The sequence below is a fragment of the Melospiza melodia genome, chromosome 1, assembly GCF_035770615.1.
Source record: "Melospiza melodia melodia isolate bMelMel2 chromosome 1, bMelMel2.pri, whole genome shotgun sequence".
Taxonomy (NCBI): Eukaryota; Metazoa; Chordata; class Aves; order Passeriformes; family Passerellidae; genus Melospiza; species Melospiza melodia.
In genome coordinates, this window is record NC_086194.1 from 118,030,638 (window position 1) to 118,048,260 (window position 17,623).

The 17,623-nt window shown below is 34.3% G+C and overlaps 1 protein-coding gene across 6 annotated transcripts in view; it reads right to left on the bottom strand.

The window, feature by feature from the left end:
- Nucleotides 1-17,623, bottom strand: part of CCDC102B (coiled-coil domain containing 102B) — a 140,775-nt gene that overhangs the window by 112,828 nt on the left and 10,324 nt on the right. For 4 of the 6 annotated variants that reach the window (XM_063165485.1, XM_063165503.1, XM_063165476.1 and 1 more), the window contains exons 2-5: nucleotides 16,168-16,289; nucleotides 13,012-13,632; nucleotides 10,985-11,193; nucleotides 6,324-6,432 (exon numbers count right to left, since the gene is read on the bottom strand). In XM_063165485.1, the coding sequence (XP_063021555.1) occupies nucleotides 6,324-6,432; nucleotides 10,985-11,193; nucleotides 13,012-13,620 (927 nt within the window). In that variant the 5' untranslated portion in view covers nucleotides 13,621-13,632; nucleotides 16,168-16,289. The remainder of the gene's footprint in view (nucleotides 1-6,323; nucleotides 6,433-10,984; nucleotides 11,194-13,011; nucleotides 13,633-16,167; nucleotides 16,290-17,623) is intronic. The other 2 variants (XM_063165493.1, XM_063165466.1) reach the window with 1 other exon arrangement.

Below are 17,623 nucleotides of genomic sequence, written 5' to 3' on the forward strand. Positions count from 1 at the left end.
TCATCCCTAGGACCAAGATCACTTCATGTACACAAACACACAAATACACACACATCTATGAGTGTGTGCATTCGCACATTCCTCCCTCATCTTCCTCGTTTCACCACCAAGTTATACTTTCTGCCAGGGGCAGAACAACAAGCTAAACAAAGCTCCTCAAATGGTGCCATTTGGGCATGGTGTTCCTTTCACAGAAAATCTGTGTGCAGAAATATGTTTCAGCATGCACACACATGTTTCTTCTGAACATGCTTTCTCACAGAAATAACTTTTCATCTCTCACTTGTCCTTAAATTAAAAATAAACAATAAATAATCCTTGTCTTGCTTGGTGTTTTCAATGCAAATTGTGCAATGAAGACAGAGAAAATATTGGCAAGTATGAGTCAATGGAATTTAAATATCTTGTCAGAAGCCAGTATGAGCAAAAAAGTCAATGATACTGTAGGCTTATCTTGCACTTTCTAAATTAGATTTGTGGGAAAATAAACATCAAATGGCACCTTAATTTTATGTGGCATGACAAATAATACTTTATGCTGGACACTAAGAACATTAAGTATGTCATTTCCAGAGATAAAACTAAATATGAATGGGGACCTGATACATGAAAAGAGTGGAAAGAATAGTTAACTCTTTGCAAGAATTGCTGCTGAAGCAACAATACAGAATTCTGTCCTTACTCTCTGGCCACCGATCAGTTATTGTAATTTACACAGGAACACTCAAAATTCTAGACCTAGTCTAAAAATAATGAGATTTTATTAAGGAAAATTAACTGCACCAAGATTCCATTCTATGAAGTCATTTGCATTCTCAAATAATTCAGATGTTGTTTACAGAAAATTGCCTAATGACATTTTAAATCTCAGCCTTGAGGCTTCTGATATCAAACTTTATAAAAACTCCTTTAGCACACTAAAATAGACTACTGTCTATTTTCTATGAAAGCACTATAAATTTTTTTTTTACAGAATTGTTTTCCTATGATAGCCACGCAAAGTACTGAACATTTCTGGGCATCTTAGGTAAGAAATTTAACAGAGAAATTCATAGGAGGCAGTACAGCCATTCAGGTTTATGTCTGGTAATTATTATGCTTTCTGCAGGATTCAAGGAACAGTCAGAAGGCATTTTTTGAGTCAGGTGGAGAGTAGGTGGCAGAATGGATGATCTTACTATATGTATCCTAATTTTCTGTAAGATTATAAGAGTATCACTTTTCTATTTCACATATGTAGTAAGTGAATGAAAAAAGCAATTTCAGGTAAACAGCTGTGTAGCACCTTCACACTACAATGTAACTTCAGAATAAAGATTTCTGGAGAAGATAGAAATAATCCAGAGTCTTTAACAAGATCTACCTGCTGAAAACCTGAGCCTTCAAATAGGCTGTTCCACTTTAAAGAGCATTTAAATGCTTACAGTGATAGGAGAAGACTTAATTTATCCAGAAGCTTCACTCACATCAGTGGAGCTTCATTCATCTGGGGACAACAGGTAGGAAACCATTCACAATCTCTTAAAGAAAGTAATGTTCCTAAGTAACAATACATAGATTGTTGTAATATAGAGTAAAACATCTATATACTGAGAGAGAACAGAAAATATTTGTTTTAAAAAATGTTTAAAGGGTTTTTTTGGCTCTATTGCAAAATCAATAGCTGGTGACTTATTTTCAATTGTGAACAACAACAACAAAAAAAGAGGAAGAACAGAAATGTCTCTGCCAAATATACAAAATGCTCATTTAGCTTGTTTTCCTTTTTATCTAGGTATACTTTTTTATCACTGATGTTCCAAAAAGATTTAAGTACCAATTAGTGTAATTTTTGCCTCATATCCCACGAACAGAATAGGAATTTACCTCATTAACTACCAAAGCACTAAATAATGGAGATGAAGAGTACATTCTGTACTTCAGCTAACTGAAAATTCTTTTAAACCACACAGACCTGCACTGCCTACAGTGGCATTTGTAAGTCTACAGTGCACACCAGTGGACTATAGTAGTACATGCACTTTTCCACTTTTTTCAGGATAGTTTTGTAAATATCCCATCTTATTTAACTCTTAAATGACCAGAAAACACATCCTTCAGGATTTATAAAGATGGATATAAATTTTTGAGGAAGATTTGCAATGAGTATAAACAAGAATGTTTTATTGTACATAAGATAAAATGATAATTCTAAAACCTAAAACTTCAACAGGCTTGCTCATTCCAATTCTCTGTTTGCAAACATCACAGCAACACACCAAGGATTTGCTTTGTTTTCCAGAGTCCAAAGACCTAACTAATCAAACCCAGACATACTTTTTGTGTTTCTCAGACTGATGGTTAATTGAGCTGTAAACTAAACTGTATCTGAAAAAATTGCATACTCCATTCCTGGGGACATTCAACCAGCAAAATTATGGATGTAAAAATTTTCATGTGCTTTCTCCTCTTTGCAAAAAAGTTTACTTTAAACTCAAGTATAACTAATGTCAATACTCTTTATTTGCTCAACAGCTTTTCAAACAATTTTTGTCTTTCTGTAGATACCCACGCAAATACAACAATTAGTGTAATTTTATACTGAGTAATTTCTTTCCTGTTTTTAAAATAACAAAGTTTGTTACATCTTTTAATAGATGAACAGAATTCTTAGAACAAAAAAAGAGAAATTATCAGTTACAACGCCAAATGCAACTTTCTGGTGTACCTGTTAAAATGGTTCTAATTTATGACCTCAAACAAGTCAAGATCAATGCTAGTGTTGCAGAAAGCTGCCTATAATGCTCATGGTTACTATGATCATAGATTGTCACTTTGCTACTTTTTTAAATTAACTCAATATATTGAAAACTTATTTGCAACTTCCAAATTGATGCTGAATGGATAATATGTTAAAACGACGATCAAGATCACCAAAGCTTTCCATATTTTGTTTGTTCCAAGATGAGTAAATACTTGTCTTCTAATGAAAGTAACTAAAAAAAGTGATTAGTTACTGGGAGCACTAATAATCAAGTCTTGACAGCTGTGAAGTTTCTAACATTCCCCAAAATCTCTCCAATTTTCAAAAGGCTAGAAGAGATATCCATTCCTAAAAATGATTTAATTTGCAGTGGCACTGTCACTTGCAAACCAAGCACTTTTTTTTCACATTCACAGTGGGAGTGTTAGGCAATCTACCAAAGGAAATAGCAGATTAATTTAGTCAAGGACATGAAAATAATCCAGATGTAATGATTGATCTGCTTTTAATCTAGAAATTCCTTTGTGATTTAATATTGGAAATTTATATTGGAATCAGATTCCATGCTTAGACTAGTAGATGTCTGCACTTTGCTTTATTCCACTTTCAAATTTTTCACTGTCAAAATTCTTGTCTGTTGTTCCAGCATCCATTTCTCAACAGTAATGTATAGTGAGTAATATTAACATCTGTGTTGTCAACACACAAGGTTTGGTTTATTTCAGTAGAGTTTCCGCTTACAGAAGCCCCCTCCACTGATATAAATAATTTCTTTCAAATTAATCAGATTCATCCAGATCAGTGTTTTTTTTCTGCAATTTAAAAATGAGATTTATGTCATAAATGTCAGAAGCTGAAAAGAATGCTCAAAATATTACCTCCTGTTAGCAATTAAAGCAATTGAGCATGTTCCCAAGAAAAAAGCAGCAACACATATATGTAGACATGCAAATGCATAAATATTGTTCTCTATCTCCAATGAATTCTCAGAAAATTTTTACTTTCTGTTGTTCTATTCCTGATGACAGTGCCATAAAGCATTTCATGAAGATTAAATTGCTTAAGTAAAACTATTAACTAAACCTAGAGTTCCTCTGTTTGGCACAAGTATAACAAGCTAAAATCCTACTTAATGAGCAAACAGAAAATAAAGAACTAAAATTTAAAGGAACTCAAATATGAAAGATAGATATTAGTTTGTTGCTGCGTTGCATATGCATCACCTATTAACTGGAACTTGAGATTTAATAGACTGCTTGCAATTCTTTCCAGAACATGAAAGAAAACTAATTAAATTTCTTCCATTATTCAAAATCTGAGATGTTAAACTCATAGGACAGTTTAAATTCACTATCTATGTTTAGCTATATATATGAGTTTTGTTGGACCAAAGAGGTTCTCTATCCATTGTCCTGAAAGATAAAACCTGGAAACTGCAATACAAATATTTCTTATTCTTCTAATCGTGGACACAGATTGAAATGAACATGTATTTTCTAACACCAATTCAACACAACCAGGCAATGTTCTTAAATTACTCCTTCAAGGCTGATCTTTGTAAAAGTACATTGCTTTCTGGCATCAGACCTCCACCATGAGGGCCCTGCTGAGCTAAATCAGTCTCCTGGCACATCTACCTGTTCTCCTGAGTATTATTACAAAACTTGGTTGTACTCCAAGGCCTGACAGGTTTGGTTGACTCCTTTGTTTACCCATCTGAATTGTCTCCCTTGGGAGCCTTCCCAGCAGTTCCCTGACTAAGCCAATATCTTGCTCTCCTTATGTTCAGGGTCTGTCCTCTGCAGCTCACCTTTCTTCTTTCAGGATGACTGACACCACTATTTCAAAGCTACCACAGAGGAGGAAATTATTCATCATCACATACCCAGCTAGTTTCCTTCATATTAGTCAACAGCAGATCCAGCTGTTCATCACCCCTTTTGGGCCTTCAGCAAGAATTTATTCCTGAAACCCCACTGAAATCTCTGTGGTTGCACCAGCTATTGTAACTTTCTGGCAGCTGTAGTCACCCACGAGAACTGGGATTTACAACTCCAAGATCTGTGCTCTTTAAACACTTTTTTTCTGTTTCCTCATTAGGCGGTCTGTAACAAACTCCTACCACAATGACACCCTCACTGGCCTGTCCTCTGATCCTAAATTCACAAGTCTGATTGTCCTCCATCCTTCTGGAGACCTCAAAAGAACTGAGCTGCTTTTAGATCTGAGGACAACTTCCATTCCCTCAGCCCTTCCTTGCCAGTGTTTCTAGAAGTCCTTCACGGTACTCCACTTGCATGGACTTGGCACAGTATTTGAATTGTTCCAACAATATCGTAGTTCTGTAACAACATACAGCTCTAATTCTCCCTGCTTGTTTGCTAGGATGTGTGCATTTTTTACCAACATTTGAGGCGGGTGTCCCTTCACATTGTTTTACCATTCCTGAAGTCTTTCATGGTCCTATCAACCTATGCCCTGAGTTTTCCAGTGACCACCTCTTTATTTCACTGTGGTCTGCAATCTCTCATTGCTTCCTTTCCTAGTTCAGGTCCCCATGACCTAAACCCCAGAGCTCTGTGATCATTCCCAATATGCCCCCAGCTGGTGCCCATCAGGATGAGCAGCAGCATAGCGGTCTAAGGACTGGACAGACCTCGGCAATCTCTGCAATTTTCTGGATCCTAGCCCACAGCAAGCCACATAACCCTTAAAAAGCAAGTGGGGAGCAAAGGGGTTTCTATCCTCACAGGAGCAAGCCTCCTACTACCACCACTTGCTGCTTCTCCTGATGTTAAGGCATGGTGTGTGTTAAAGCTGGCTCTGATGCCTCACAAGTTATCGCTTTCTTCACTTACTTCACTACCACATCTTTGAACCTTTTGAAGTGCAGATCTGGAAAAAGAGCCATCCTGCAGTTGCTGGAGAACATACCTTTCCAGCCCTCCTACTGTGGGACTCAATTCACTGTGAAACTCACAGCCTCTGACTGCCCCTCCCATGTGGTTCAGACTTTTTTATCTCTGGATCCCTGTGAAGATCCGGTTAATCTCCTCTTTGCCTTCTCTGATCCTGCCCAGCCTTACTTCCTTGTCCAGGTCGATGGGGACAACACATTTTTTCAGGCAATTTCTACACCTCTACTGCTCTATTTCTCCAGCCTCTCAGGAAGGGTGGCAGGGCTTTCCTGAGCATCCCCTTACCCCACATGGGCCCTTTCTCTCTGAACACAAGTCCCACTGGACCCTGATCACACACTGCTGTATATCGGGACCACCAGCCTCACCACACATGGGAAGGGGCATGGAACCTGCCAGCCCTGGCTGGCCCTTCCTGGAAGCCTGTGGAGCCATCCCAGTGCCACTCTCACAGCTTACCAGTACCAGGTGCTGCCATGGCAGCATCCACACACCCTCACCAGGTCACTCCCACCTGGCTACGCAGAATACTTATTGATATATTCTGGATTTGTCACATTCATAAACCATGGAGACAATTTCACTCTTAGCTACTACACAGGAAATCAGAAGTCTAAATTTTCTTTCTTACTCCGTGTGATAACAATGTACTGCTAACATACCTGTTTCAGGCTTTCCAGCTTGGTTTGTCTCAGTTCTTCATATTTCCATTTCCAAAGAAATAATTCGTTTTCCATCTTTTCCATTTCTTTCTCCAGAAATACATTCATTCTAAAAAAGTATTTTAAAATTTAGCATTGTACGATTTTGAAGCTGACAGAACAAAAGTTACATTGAATTTCCTTCTCATAGCTTGAGTTATGCTGCCTTTGTCAATGTTATATCTTGACTTTTTCAAAAACTTTTATTATCATTGAATAATTAGTCCAAAAGATTCATCAAAAATAATAGTTAAAGAGAAAACAGAAATCCAGTGGTACAGAATTGAAACTTTAAATGAAATAAAATTTTGAGATAAACTGAAGAAAATTTAAATTCAGTTAGTGATTCAGGACACCTAATTTATCACAAGTTTCTTCACATTAGTGAAGATCTTCAAAGAAAACATATTACATCACTTGCATTTAGTACAGACAGCAGATTAAACACATGTATACAGGAGAAATATACACTATAGAGACCAGAAACCAAAGATGATTGATGTTTGATATTAAAAAACATTATTAAAAGATGTATATTTCATGTTTCAAAAAATAATAGCCCCTGGAATTAAATGCTAGAAGAATTTTAGGAAAATGTATTATTTAGTGTAGAAGTACTATGCCTGTACAATGAGAAAAATATGAAATAGTTGAAAAGAAAATTCTAATCCTTGGCAATGAAAGAAACTGTTGTGTGCCTCAGTAGCAATATTCTATTCTAATGGAGGCTAACGGAATTTTTCAACCTTTTTAACAAAGACGTTATTGCCGGCCTTACTAGAATATATTTTGACAATATTTGGTTTAAACATTCACATGTTAAACCAAAGTCTATTGATGGAACTTGTCTGGAACATTTCTGTGCAGCAGACTGCAGGCTTATATAGAGATAACAAGAGTTGCCACTGACTGGGCTGACTCAGGTCCTGGAAGCAATGTCAGCTACTTTAATGAAGCAATCCACTATAGTGAAATATCTTCTTCTCTCTTCTTTTATACCTAAACTTAGTGCTCTTGAATCAGGGATCTCCTTTTTCTGCCTAGATTTATTATATAGCACTGCTTATCTTAGCAAAGACCTAGAAATCCCATAACATTACAGTAATAAAATAAACACCATTATTCACAAAGCAAAATGGAGCAATATGTATTTCATGCATTTCAACTCAACTGTTTTGCTTTCAAAGTAAAGGGATATTTCATTGGAATGATATAATGACTTCACTGGGGAACTAAGAGAATTCTTAGTGGGACATTTAATATGGTAGAAAGTGAAAGTATGAAAGATGACATTCTAATACTTTGAATAATTGTGCATTGACTGCACTGAATGCAGTGAAAGTACTCAGAAATGGTCTATTCTGAAAAGTAAAAGAGGAATGTACAACATGTTTCGCTTATTTAGAAGACACTAGTTTTGTTTTGTGTTACAGTACTTAAGTGAGATCACTTTCCTCTGATGCCACTAATTGAAGGAAATTATTCTGATTACATAAAGTTTACTATTTAAATAAAGAAAATGAAGAGTGGAAGAAAGAATATAGCAGACATCAGAAGCAACTTACTTACTAGAATCAAGTTTAGAACATTTTTCATGGATCTTGTAACGAGACATTTTAACTCATTATCTAATTAAATTACAGAATTACAGAAAACGGTCGAGGTTGAGAGTGACCTCAAGGAGGCCATCTGGTGCAAACCCCCTGCTCAAGCAGGGTTGCCTAGAACTGATTGCTCAGGACCATGTCCAGATGCCTTTTGAATGTCTCCAAGGACGCACACTCAGCAACCTTCCTGGAAACTGAAAACCATTCCCAGTGTTCAGTGATCCTCGCAGGAAAAAAGAGGAATTTTTTTGTTGCTTAGTCAGAACCTTTTATATCCCTTGTCTGTGTTACCCAGCCAGTCTTAAGAAGTTCCTCTTTGATATTATCAACTAGCAATCAACTAATTTGCGAGCTTTTGGTTTTAGAGGAAATAAACACTTTTAAGTTCAAAACAGAACAAATTACTATCTTAAAATTAGAAGACAATTAGATGAGAACACTGATCCAAAAGATGACAAAAGATAGCTATTTTAAGCAAATGATTATGCAAAATGCAGAGCCACTCATAAGGTTTGTAATTTCTATTCATGCTAATGGACCTCAAATGTGTAATTGATGTGAGCCATTAGTACCTAGTAGAGCATGTTGGTGTGTACTTTTACACTGTAAACTCAAGCCAAGATATTTTTTTGAATGTCAAAACATTATTTTTCATCCCTTTACTTTTATTATTTCTTTTAGACCTTCTTTCTTTTTGTCCTTTGCAAAGCCTGATCTGTGTGCATAAGGTTATGTCAACATTACTGATGATAGCTCTAAGCAGAATGCAAAAAGCAGAAGTCTTCTCAGGGTGAAAATCAAAATATCTTATGGAGAGAGTTAGGAAACCAAGAAGGTTACTAGTTAGGTAACTTAGAGGGAAATTCAAACACTGGATTTGCATAAGCTAACTTGACTCTAGAAAAATGCAGTCAGAGTTCAGGGTGCTGCATATAAACCAGGAAACTGCTGAGAAGTCCTCTGCTGTATGAGTAAGATCATACTGACTGCTAAAGTAACCTCTGGCCTTGGGGTTCAAGCTGTCTATTATCTGTTTGCTTTTGATGCAACACAGCTGTGTGTTCTTGGCTCAAGTTCACTGAGAAAATTGCTAAGTTGTGAGAAAGAAGCTGTGAGAAAATACTTAAGCTAGAGCCACACAAGATAAGAGGAGTAAAAATGCAAATGGGGTGAGATTGTTGAGATAGTCATTACTAGCAACTCCAGAATACAGGATTAAAAATACTGACATGAGCAAGAATAAACAGGATTAAAAATACTGACATGAGCAAGAATAAAACCTAAGAGAGAAAACTGGAAATCTGAAGTTGGAAATATGGCAAAATCTGCCAATTCTACCAAGTGGTGGAGACCAACCCTTTCTGAGGTAGCAGGTGACAGCCTGCTCAACAGAGATTCAGCTATTTCGAGACTGGTGACTATGATAATACTTATCCTAGTAACATTATTCCTAGCTATTTACTGTCTGCATTGCCAAATATAGTTACTTCTTAGAAGCTGCATATATTCTGCTTACATAACATCTCTCCATGCAGGAAATGTTGCCCTCCTGGAGAGGGAGTTGTTGTACCCATCCCTGCTGTTATGTGGAAATCACTGCTCGGTGCCTGAGGTCGGCATTGCCACATGTTGCATGTTATAATCACGCCCCAGTTCTTACTGTGTGCCAGCAAATTTATTGTCTTATACCACAGTACAAAATAAATGAATGTGAAATTATTCATAAATGAAAAATTTAAAAAATAAAAACATGAATAAATGAATAAATGAAAAAATGAAAAAATCTGTCTCTGTGAAGTACAGTTAAATATTGGTTAGAGAGGCATGTAAACAAACCGACAAACAAAAACCTATTAAAGTTTTTCCTGAGAAGTGACTAAAAGTGAGTTGAAAATTTTTCCATTTTCTAAATGAAAGTTATTATATATGTATGCATACTTGACTGCTGATGAAGCACCTAGGCCCCTAAATATTTCCACCCCAGGAAAATGGGTATGTGAGGCATCAGTCTCCTAACTCACACATATGTTTGCTTTCACAGGCAAATGAGATACCTTTCAAGGAGAAAGAGCACAGCCATCTTCTGCTATATGATTCAACTAGAGAATTATTGTATGCTTTCTACAACTATCTAATTCATATTACAAACACATTAAATATGAATTAGGAATTGAAAGGATTTTTTACCTCAGACTTGTGCTATGTATGTGACAGTTATGAAATAAACTGACAGGAAGGAAATTCTTCAGCACAGTTTGCCATTGAAGACTCTCTGAACTGAAAGTGTTGAATATATTTGCAATGGACAGGAAATTTTCTTCCTTTTAATTTTATAATTAACTTCAACTGATTTTGAAATTACCATCACCTGACATCTGCTACTACATCATTATGCATCACATGCTGCGTGTTTCCTTGAAAAGCCTTTCTGGTGAGATTCAATCTTTCTCAATATTGACCATTTATACAACATAAAACTTCTTTCAGGCCATCAAAATATACATTTAATATTTATGTCAGACAAATTTGATCTGCTACATAAATGTATGATAAATCTGTTACTCCCTCTTTGTTACTGGCTTTTAACAGAGACTTTGCTACAAGTGAAGAGGTTAACAGAATTTTGCAGCTGATTCATATATTTTGAATTCAAAACCAGCCTTTTTCATTCTGCAGTTGGACTCTTTCAAAGTCTGCTGGTAGAGTATATGAAAATTTGTTGTTATGCACAAAGCACTCCAATAACTGGGTATAACATACATTAGATATCACTGCATTGATACCAAATTACATATTTGTATGGAAAACCTCTTATTTAAATGACAGACAAGCCAAAGAAAACAATAAACACGCTTTGCTGAACTGTTTCTCTAAATTCTTATTGAAGCCTTGCAAATAGCAATGAATAAAGTTTAAAACATATGAGCTACAAATGCAAAAATCACCATATCTCTTTTAGAAACTGTCTAAACCCCTCTATGAGAATTTCAAAAGTAGGATATATTTTGCACTTACTCTCTTTCCTTCTGTAGGATTTTCCTCATCTCAGCCAAATGCAAATTTAAGACTGATACATGTATTAAATCATTCTCTGTTGTCTTAGCTGTAGTGCCCAAACTGATTTTAGATTTCTCCACACAGATGCTGGGAAGTCCATTGGGGAAGAAATCGGGAGGCTTTGGGGTGATTTTTTTATTGTCATTGCTTTGGTCTTTGTTTACATCCTGAGAAAACAAAAAAATGACACCTGAGAAAAACATAAGTGAAGGAAAAAGTCTAACATAGCTCCAGCAAGGCCTACCAAAGCTCTTCTAGACATTTAAGGAACGTAGGAGAAAAAAAGGAAATAGGTAACATCTTAGACAGTTGGACAGTTCTATGGGTAGAAAGTGCAAAAATGTCAGTATGTTTTAATAACTGTAATTTTGTGATTTCTTACAGCTTCTGTTATGACAAGCTTAATATCCAAAATATTTCAAATGTGTCTTCACTAAGGAAATATATTCAATTTCTCTTTTTTTGGCTATAACTCTGGTGAAGATAGAATCTTAGAACTAACAAAACTAGCAATGCAATTTATCCATACAAATAATGTATTGAGAAACTTTACATTAGGAACTCAAAATTTTATGTAAAGTATACTAAAGCAGGCTTATACAAGTTTTTCATAAGGAACAAAGTATGTAGATATCTATTTTGAAGATACTTGTTTTGCATACAAAACAAAAGAAAAACTAATATCAAAATCGGAAAAAAATTAAAAGTAAAATACACATTTTTGAGGAAGACTGAATGTCTCTTATAAACAAGTTTCCCTTAGAAATGTATTTGCTTTACCATAGCTGAGGAGTTTTGTTTAAAAGCTAATCTAATTTTAGCAGTTTACTGACAATCCTCTTTTACATCACTCTGTTCTTTTGAGGTTTTAGAATAATACCAAAATTTACATCAGAAAATACTAGAAACCACTGAAAAAATAAAAATGTTTCCCATTCACATATAAAGTTTCATTTTTAGTAGGAAAAATTTTATACTAAGGAAAAATAGTTAAAGTATATTTTGCGGTATTTCCTTCCAATGGCACATTTGTCTGAAAATATGAAAGTTATGCTTTTTTGGCAAAATTTATTCTTGCTACTAACATTACCATTTTTGGGGGTTTTTTTTCAGATTTCAAAGGAATATAATTTTGTTAATATGCATTAGAGAGTAAAATTTCCAAACAGAATACATACAGATCTAAAATCTTGGCAGTTTCTCTTGAATTGCAGTAGAAACTTTCCTACTTTCAACAATGCAGGGAAAAACATTTTCCTGCAATGTATGAAAAAAATTGCCTATATTTACAAACACTGCTCTCTGTCAGAAAACAAGTAAAGATTTTTGGTGATGTCTATGAAGACTATACAGTGCACTCCAAGGCACAGAATTAAAGGTAGTTAAACATGAACAAATGCTTTGATTTTTGATGAATGTAATTGCATCTTTTGTGTAAAGTTAGGAGCTGCTTAACCAATGCTGATACTTGATATTTTAAATTCTATATCATGATTTAATCACTCTCCTTATCAAATAAGAACTCTTGCAAATTTGCAAAAGAACTGCCTACCTTTTCCCATGCTTCTGAAGTTCAGAGAGAATTAAATGATTTTAGACTTTAGGTTCTTTAGAAGCCAAGAACCTAATATGCTTTTTTGGAGGGGAGAAAGAATGTAAGTACAAAAAACATGATTAATTCAGATAAGAGAGGTAACCTGTTACTGTAAAACATGAGAGATAATCAAAACAATATGTAAATTATTGGATATAATAGTCTGCCTCTGTTCCTTAAATGTCTAGTCATAGTGCAAGGGTATGAATTGTTTTCTATATTTTCCCATATTAGAAATATTTAGATGGGGGGGTCAGGGGGCCAAAGGGTTTTGCTAGTGAATGGATCAGGCAATATTTTGGTCAAAATTCTTGAAAAAATCCATTTCAACATACACATCCATACTTTGTCACTACTTCATGAACCACAAAAAACATTTCCCATTCTTTACCTTCTTTGTGTCTTCTGCCCCAGGAATTTTGATGATTTTGGTTAGGTCTTTTGGAGGTTCTGGTTCCAGAAACATTAACAGGCTTTGGTCTTTTTTAATACAGGATATTTCTGAGCAACAGCATTCCGTTTTCCAAGCAGTTCCATTTTCTAAGTTTTCCTTCTCACTTACTAAATCCTGATTTATTTTTTTAAGCACACTAACCTCTTTTATGACACTGTCTAGTCTGATTCTCAATTGTCTTGCTTCCTCTCGTGCTTTATTTCTTTCTCCTCTCACTTTGCTCCATTTCTCTCTCCAATTAGCGGTGCAATCTGACCACCAGCGCATGGTCTTCTCCATTTGGGCAGCTCTGGCTTTGACTTCCTCCAGTTCCTGTATTTTTACTGCTTCAAAAATTTCCCAATCACTGCTGTAACTTGTATGCATATGTGCATAATGAGGTGAATTTGGGTAGAAACTTTGAGATGGAAGATTTGAATGAAACAGGTGGTCACCTGGTTGCCAACATCTATCTAATTTATCAGGTTGTGTTGGTTGGGTCCCAAAAGCCTCCATCTCTTCCATTTGTTTCTGAATACAGTCTAAATTAATGTTTTGATTCATCATCTAATTTCACTCCTAAAAAAGACAAAGACAGACAATAATTTAGCTTTTAATTAATTATATCATATGAATAACCTTCAACAGTTGGGGTTTTTACTGCTGTAGTAGTGAGTTAATGATGCTGCCCATGTTTTAGAAATGTGCTTTATCAACATGACATAGCTATTAAAATATCTTTTATTTAATACTTTTTGAGTACAGCATAAACAGACATATCTATTATTTGGCTATGATTTGCTTGGAAAGGAAGAGTCATTAAATATTCATAGTGCTCTCAAAAATGTTTGAGTCTAAAAAAAACAGAACAAAGCTTTCTTCCTTCAAGAAAAGATTGAATTGAATAAATATATATTTTAAATATCTAGCAAGAGGAAGCTATCTGTCTAGAACTACAATCACAAATTACTTGCCTTCTTTCCCAAACTGTGGAATTTCATACTAGGCAAAACTTGCCTTAAAATTTGCATACCTAAGAAAAAAAAATATTATCAAAATCCCTGTGACCTTTGGATTTCCTTTGTTCAAGACAAAAAGCAAGTATTTTTTTATAGGGGGGCTTTATTTTGCTGTCTGCTTTCCAGACGATTTCCAGGTAGTATATTCTTATATTATTCTTTAAAGTGTAGCAATGTCCTTATTACTTTACTGTACAGCCTACCTCGCAGTGGTATGACTCAGCTAGTAAATCTTGTTGCATTCTTTTTCATTATTTATCTTTTGATTATTTATTACTTATTTGGCCCAGAAGAAAAGCAGTTTCTCAGAGATTGTTTCCCTACCCCAGTGCTGAGAAAATGCTGATGTGGAAAGTCTGTAGAGACTAGCCACTTATATCTCCTTGGGGTTTTTTTCATCTTGGTTATGCAAACCAGAGCAACCAAACAAAAAATTTCAGACAAATAAACAAACTTAAGAGTCTTACTAGTTCAATAGAAGACTAAGTAGTTAGAAGTAAAAAAGAAATTGCTTCTGTATTGTGATATCCATTTGTAAAAAAAAAAATGTTTATTTGTTTCAGCAATTAGAGCTAACACCTGCATTTGAAACGCAGAAGGCTGATGCTGCTAACAAAACACTGAAGAGTAGATAGTTTTGGCAGTATGATTCAGTTATGTCTCATTTCAACTGAATAGAAGCTTTTGCATGTTTTGTTGCAGTTTTCCAGCTGTTTTCAACTTTTCCATGATTTTCAGGACATTTATTTGCCATTTGTTAGAAGCTTATGGAGAGCTGTTGTAGTGGAGTACGGATATGAGAGGAGGAAAAGGACAATGAAGGACTCCCAGTTCCCTTCATTATCTCTGTCTGGTGTAGTACCATCGAGCCCCACAACAGCACTACACAGATGCAGCAGAGCTGCTGCCAAAGCTTCATCAGGGACGAGCCTTTCTTGTTCCTTGACCTACTTCCAGCAATATAATTTGAATAAGCCTAATCCAAAATACAAAGATATTGCCACCCACAAACTTGTATGAGGCCCAGTGTCGCAGATATCTTTTCATAAAAATCCTTTCTTTAGGATTTTCCCTTCTGGGAAGCTGAGGCCCCAGAAGAAGAATGTAAACAGTGGTTATCTGCTGCTGTGGAATGCAACAGGTGCACCTGTGATTGGCCCATGTTGGATGAGTACAATTAAGGGCCAATCAAGGACCGAGCTCTCTCTGGGACAGAGTCGGAGAGAGCTCCCTTGTTATTCATTCTTTTCTATTCTTAGCTTAGCTAGCTTCTGAGAACTTTTCCTTCTATTTCTTTTTAGTATAGTTATAATGTAGTATATATATCATAAAATAATAAATCAAGCCTTCTGAACATGGAATCAACATTCTCGTCTCTCTCTTCACCTGAAACCCTTGTGACCACCGTCACAGCCCAGTAGAGCCAAAGTAACTGAATATTAAACTCTTGCAGTCAGTTGTTAATTTAATTTCTGGGTTGTAGTAAGTCCTTTGTTTCCTAAAGCTTTAATTAAAAAAAAAAAATCAAAACCACTGTAAAAATTAGATACATAATAATATACAAAAAACATATTACATAATGTAATAAATACATAATGAAATAGTTGAAACTTTTGGACTTTAAAAAAGTACAATAAATTTTCTTAACAGTTTTTGTGCCTGCCCCAAACTAACATATATCTACAGAAGTACTTATTACACCTTTCATAATCAGTAGTTTTTTCACTGTGTTTTGCTAACTTCTTTGCACATTCATTAAAAGAAGCGAGAACTTGGGGAATGCGCAATTTATAAATCCTAAAAGATGGAGAAATAAGAATGATAATATTTTTCTTAGAAAAATTTGAAAATCTGAAAATTTGAAAGACTTGAGAGTTATTTATAAATCGGAATAGCCTGTTGCTGATGTTTCATTACAGGTTTGAGGTGATTTTGTCCTGTGACATTCAGTAACGTTTCCAAAGCTGGAGAAATGTTAAGATCAGAGATCACATGAGGCTAAAAAGGAAACATTGGTCATGAATCCTTGCTTCCCTCCATCGTGATGGCTCAAGTGTTCTGGAGGCTGGGACACTGCCAGACAGATCAAACTTACACTGGAACAACTGAAATAGGCTTGTACAGAAGGCTGGTGGTCCCTTAGGCTTCTAATCATTTTATGGTAGGCTGAACTTTGCCAGCACTTTCCAGCATGGATAGATGATCCCAACCCTGTACCTAAAATTCAGAAAAATTAAGAATTAAAAGTACTCACTCCTCCTCCAGAAAACAGAGTGCTATCTCGCTCCAAGGTGGTAAATAAAAGGTGTTTCTATTTGTATTGACTTCCCTATCTCCTTTTCAGAAAATCTAATCAAAACAGGTTTTTTAGATACCCTCTTTAAGATTGCAAGAGGTAGAATAAAATATCATTTTTTTCATTAAAAGAGGCAGATCTCAACACAACCCATTTCAGTAGATGGCTGACTCAGGATAAAACTAAAAAACAATAGAAATGTTGCTGAATAAATGAAGTAGGTAATAGGAATTTTATTAAAAGTATGAATTTTGAAGATTTGTGCTTGTATTTGTTTTTAAAGAAGTGGTCTAAAATATTAGTTTGAAAGAAAGCAAAGATTTAAAAATTAGAAAAACGTGTTGATTATTGTAAAAGTTCTGAAACTGTCAAAAATTTCACAGTTCCAGAGGGATGATTAGGATGGACTTATTTTATCTTATTTATAGTTCATATCGATCTACTCTTCCATGTTCTCAAAAATACTGGACTGATGAAATTATGATGAAAACAAGTCCAACAGTCCAACTAAAGACTCTTTTAGTATTGAATCTGTTGATATTGAATCTTTAATCATCTCTCTCTCTATATATATATATATAATGCTATTTAAAAAATAATTCTTTTCTCTGGTACACGACCACCTCACAGAAAACATCATATATGTACATTGATCTCTGAAAACTCTCATCTATAAAATATTATATATAGATCTATATATAAAATATATATCAATCAAATATAAAAATATATCTAAAATCTATAAAATATTATATATATATTTTATATTATATATTATACATGATATATATTATATTATTATAATATATATTATATATTATATATATATAATATATATAATATATTATAATAATATAATATATATCATGTATATATAATATATAATATATTATATATAATATATTATATATTATTATATATAATATATAATATATAATATATTATATATTATTATATTATATAATATTATTATAATATAATATTATATATATTATAATATATAATATATATAATATTATATATAATATAATATTATATATTATATATATATAATATATATAATATATATTATATATTATATATATATTATTATAATATATATTATATATATTATACATATCATATATGTTCCAGAGGGAACAAGAATAATTTTTAACTTGTCTGTTAAAGATAATTCAAAGAAGAAAGGTCCATGCTAATGTTAGACACAAATTTCTTAACATCAGAAATATCACAAGTCTAAAACTGACGAAAC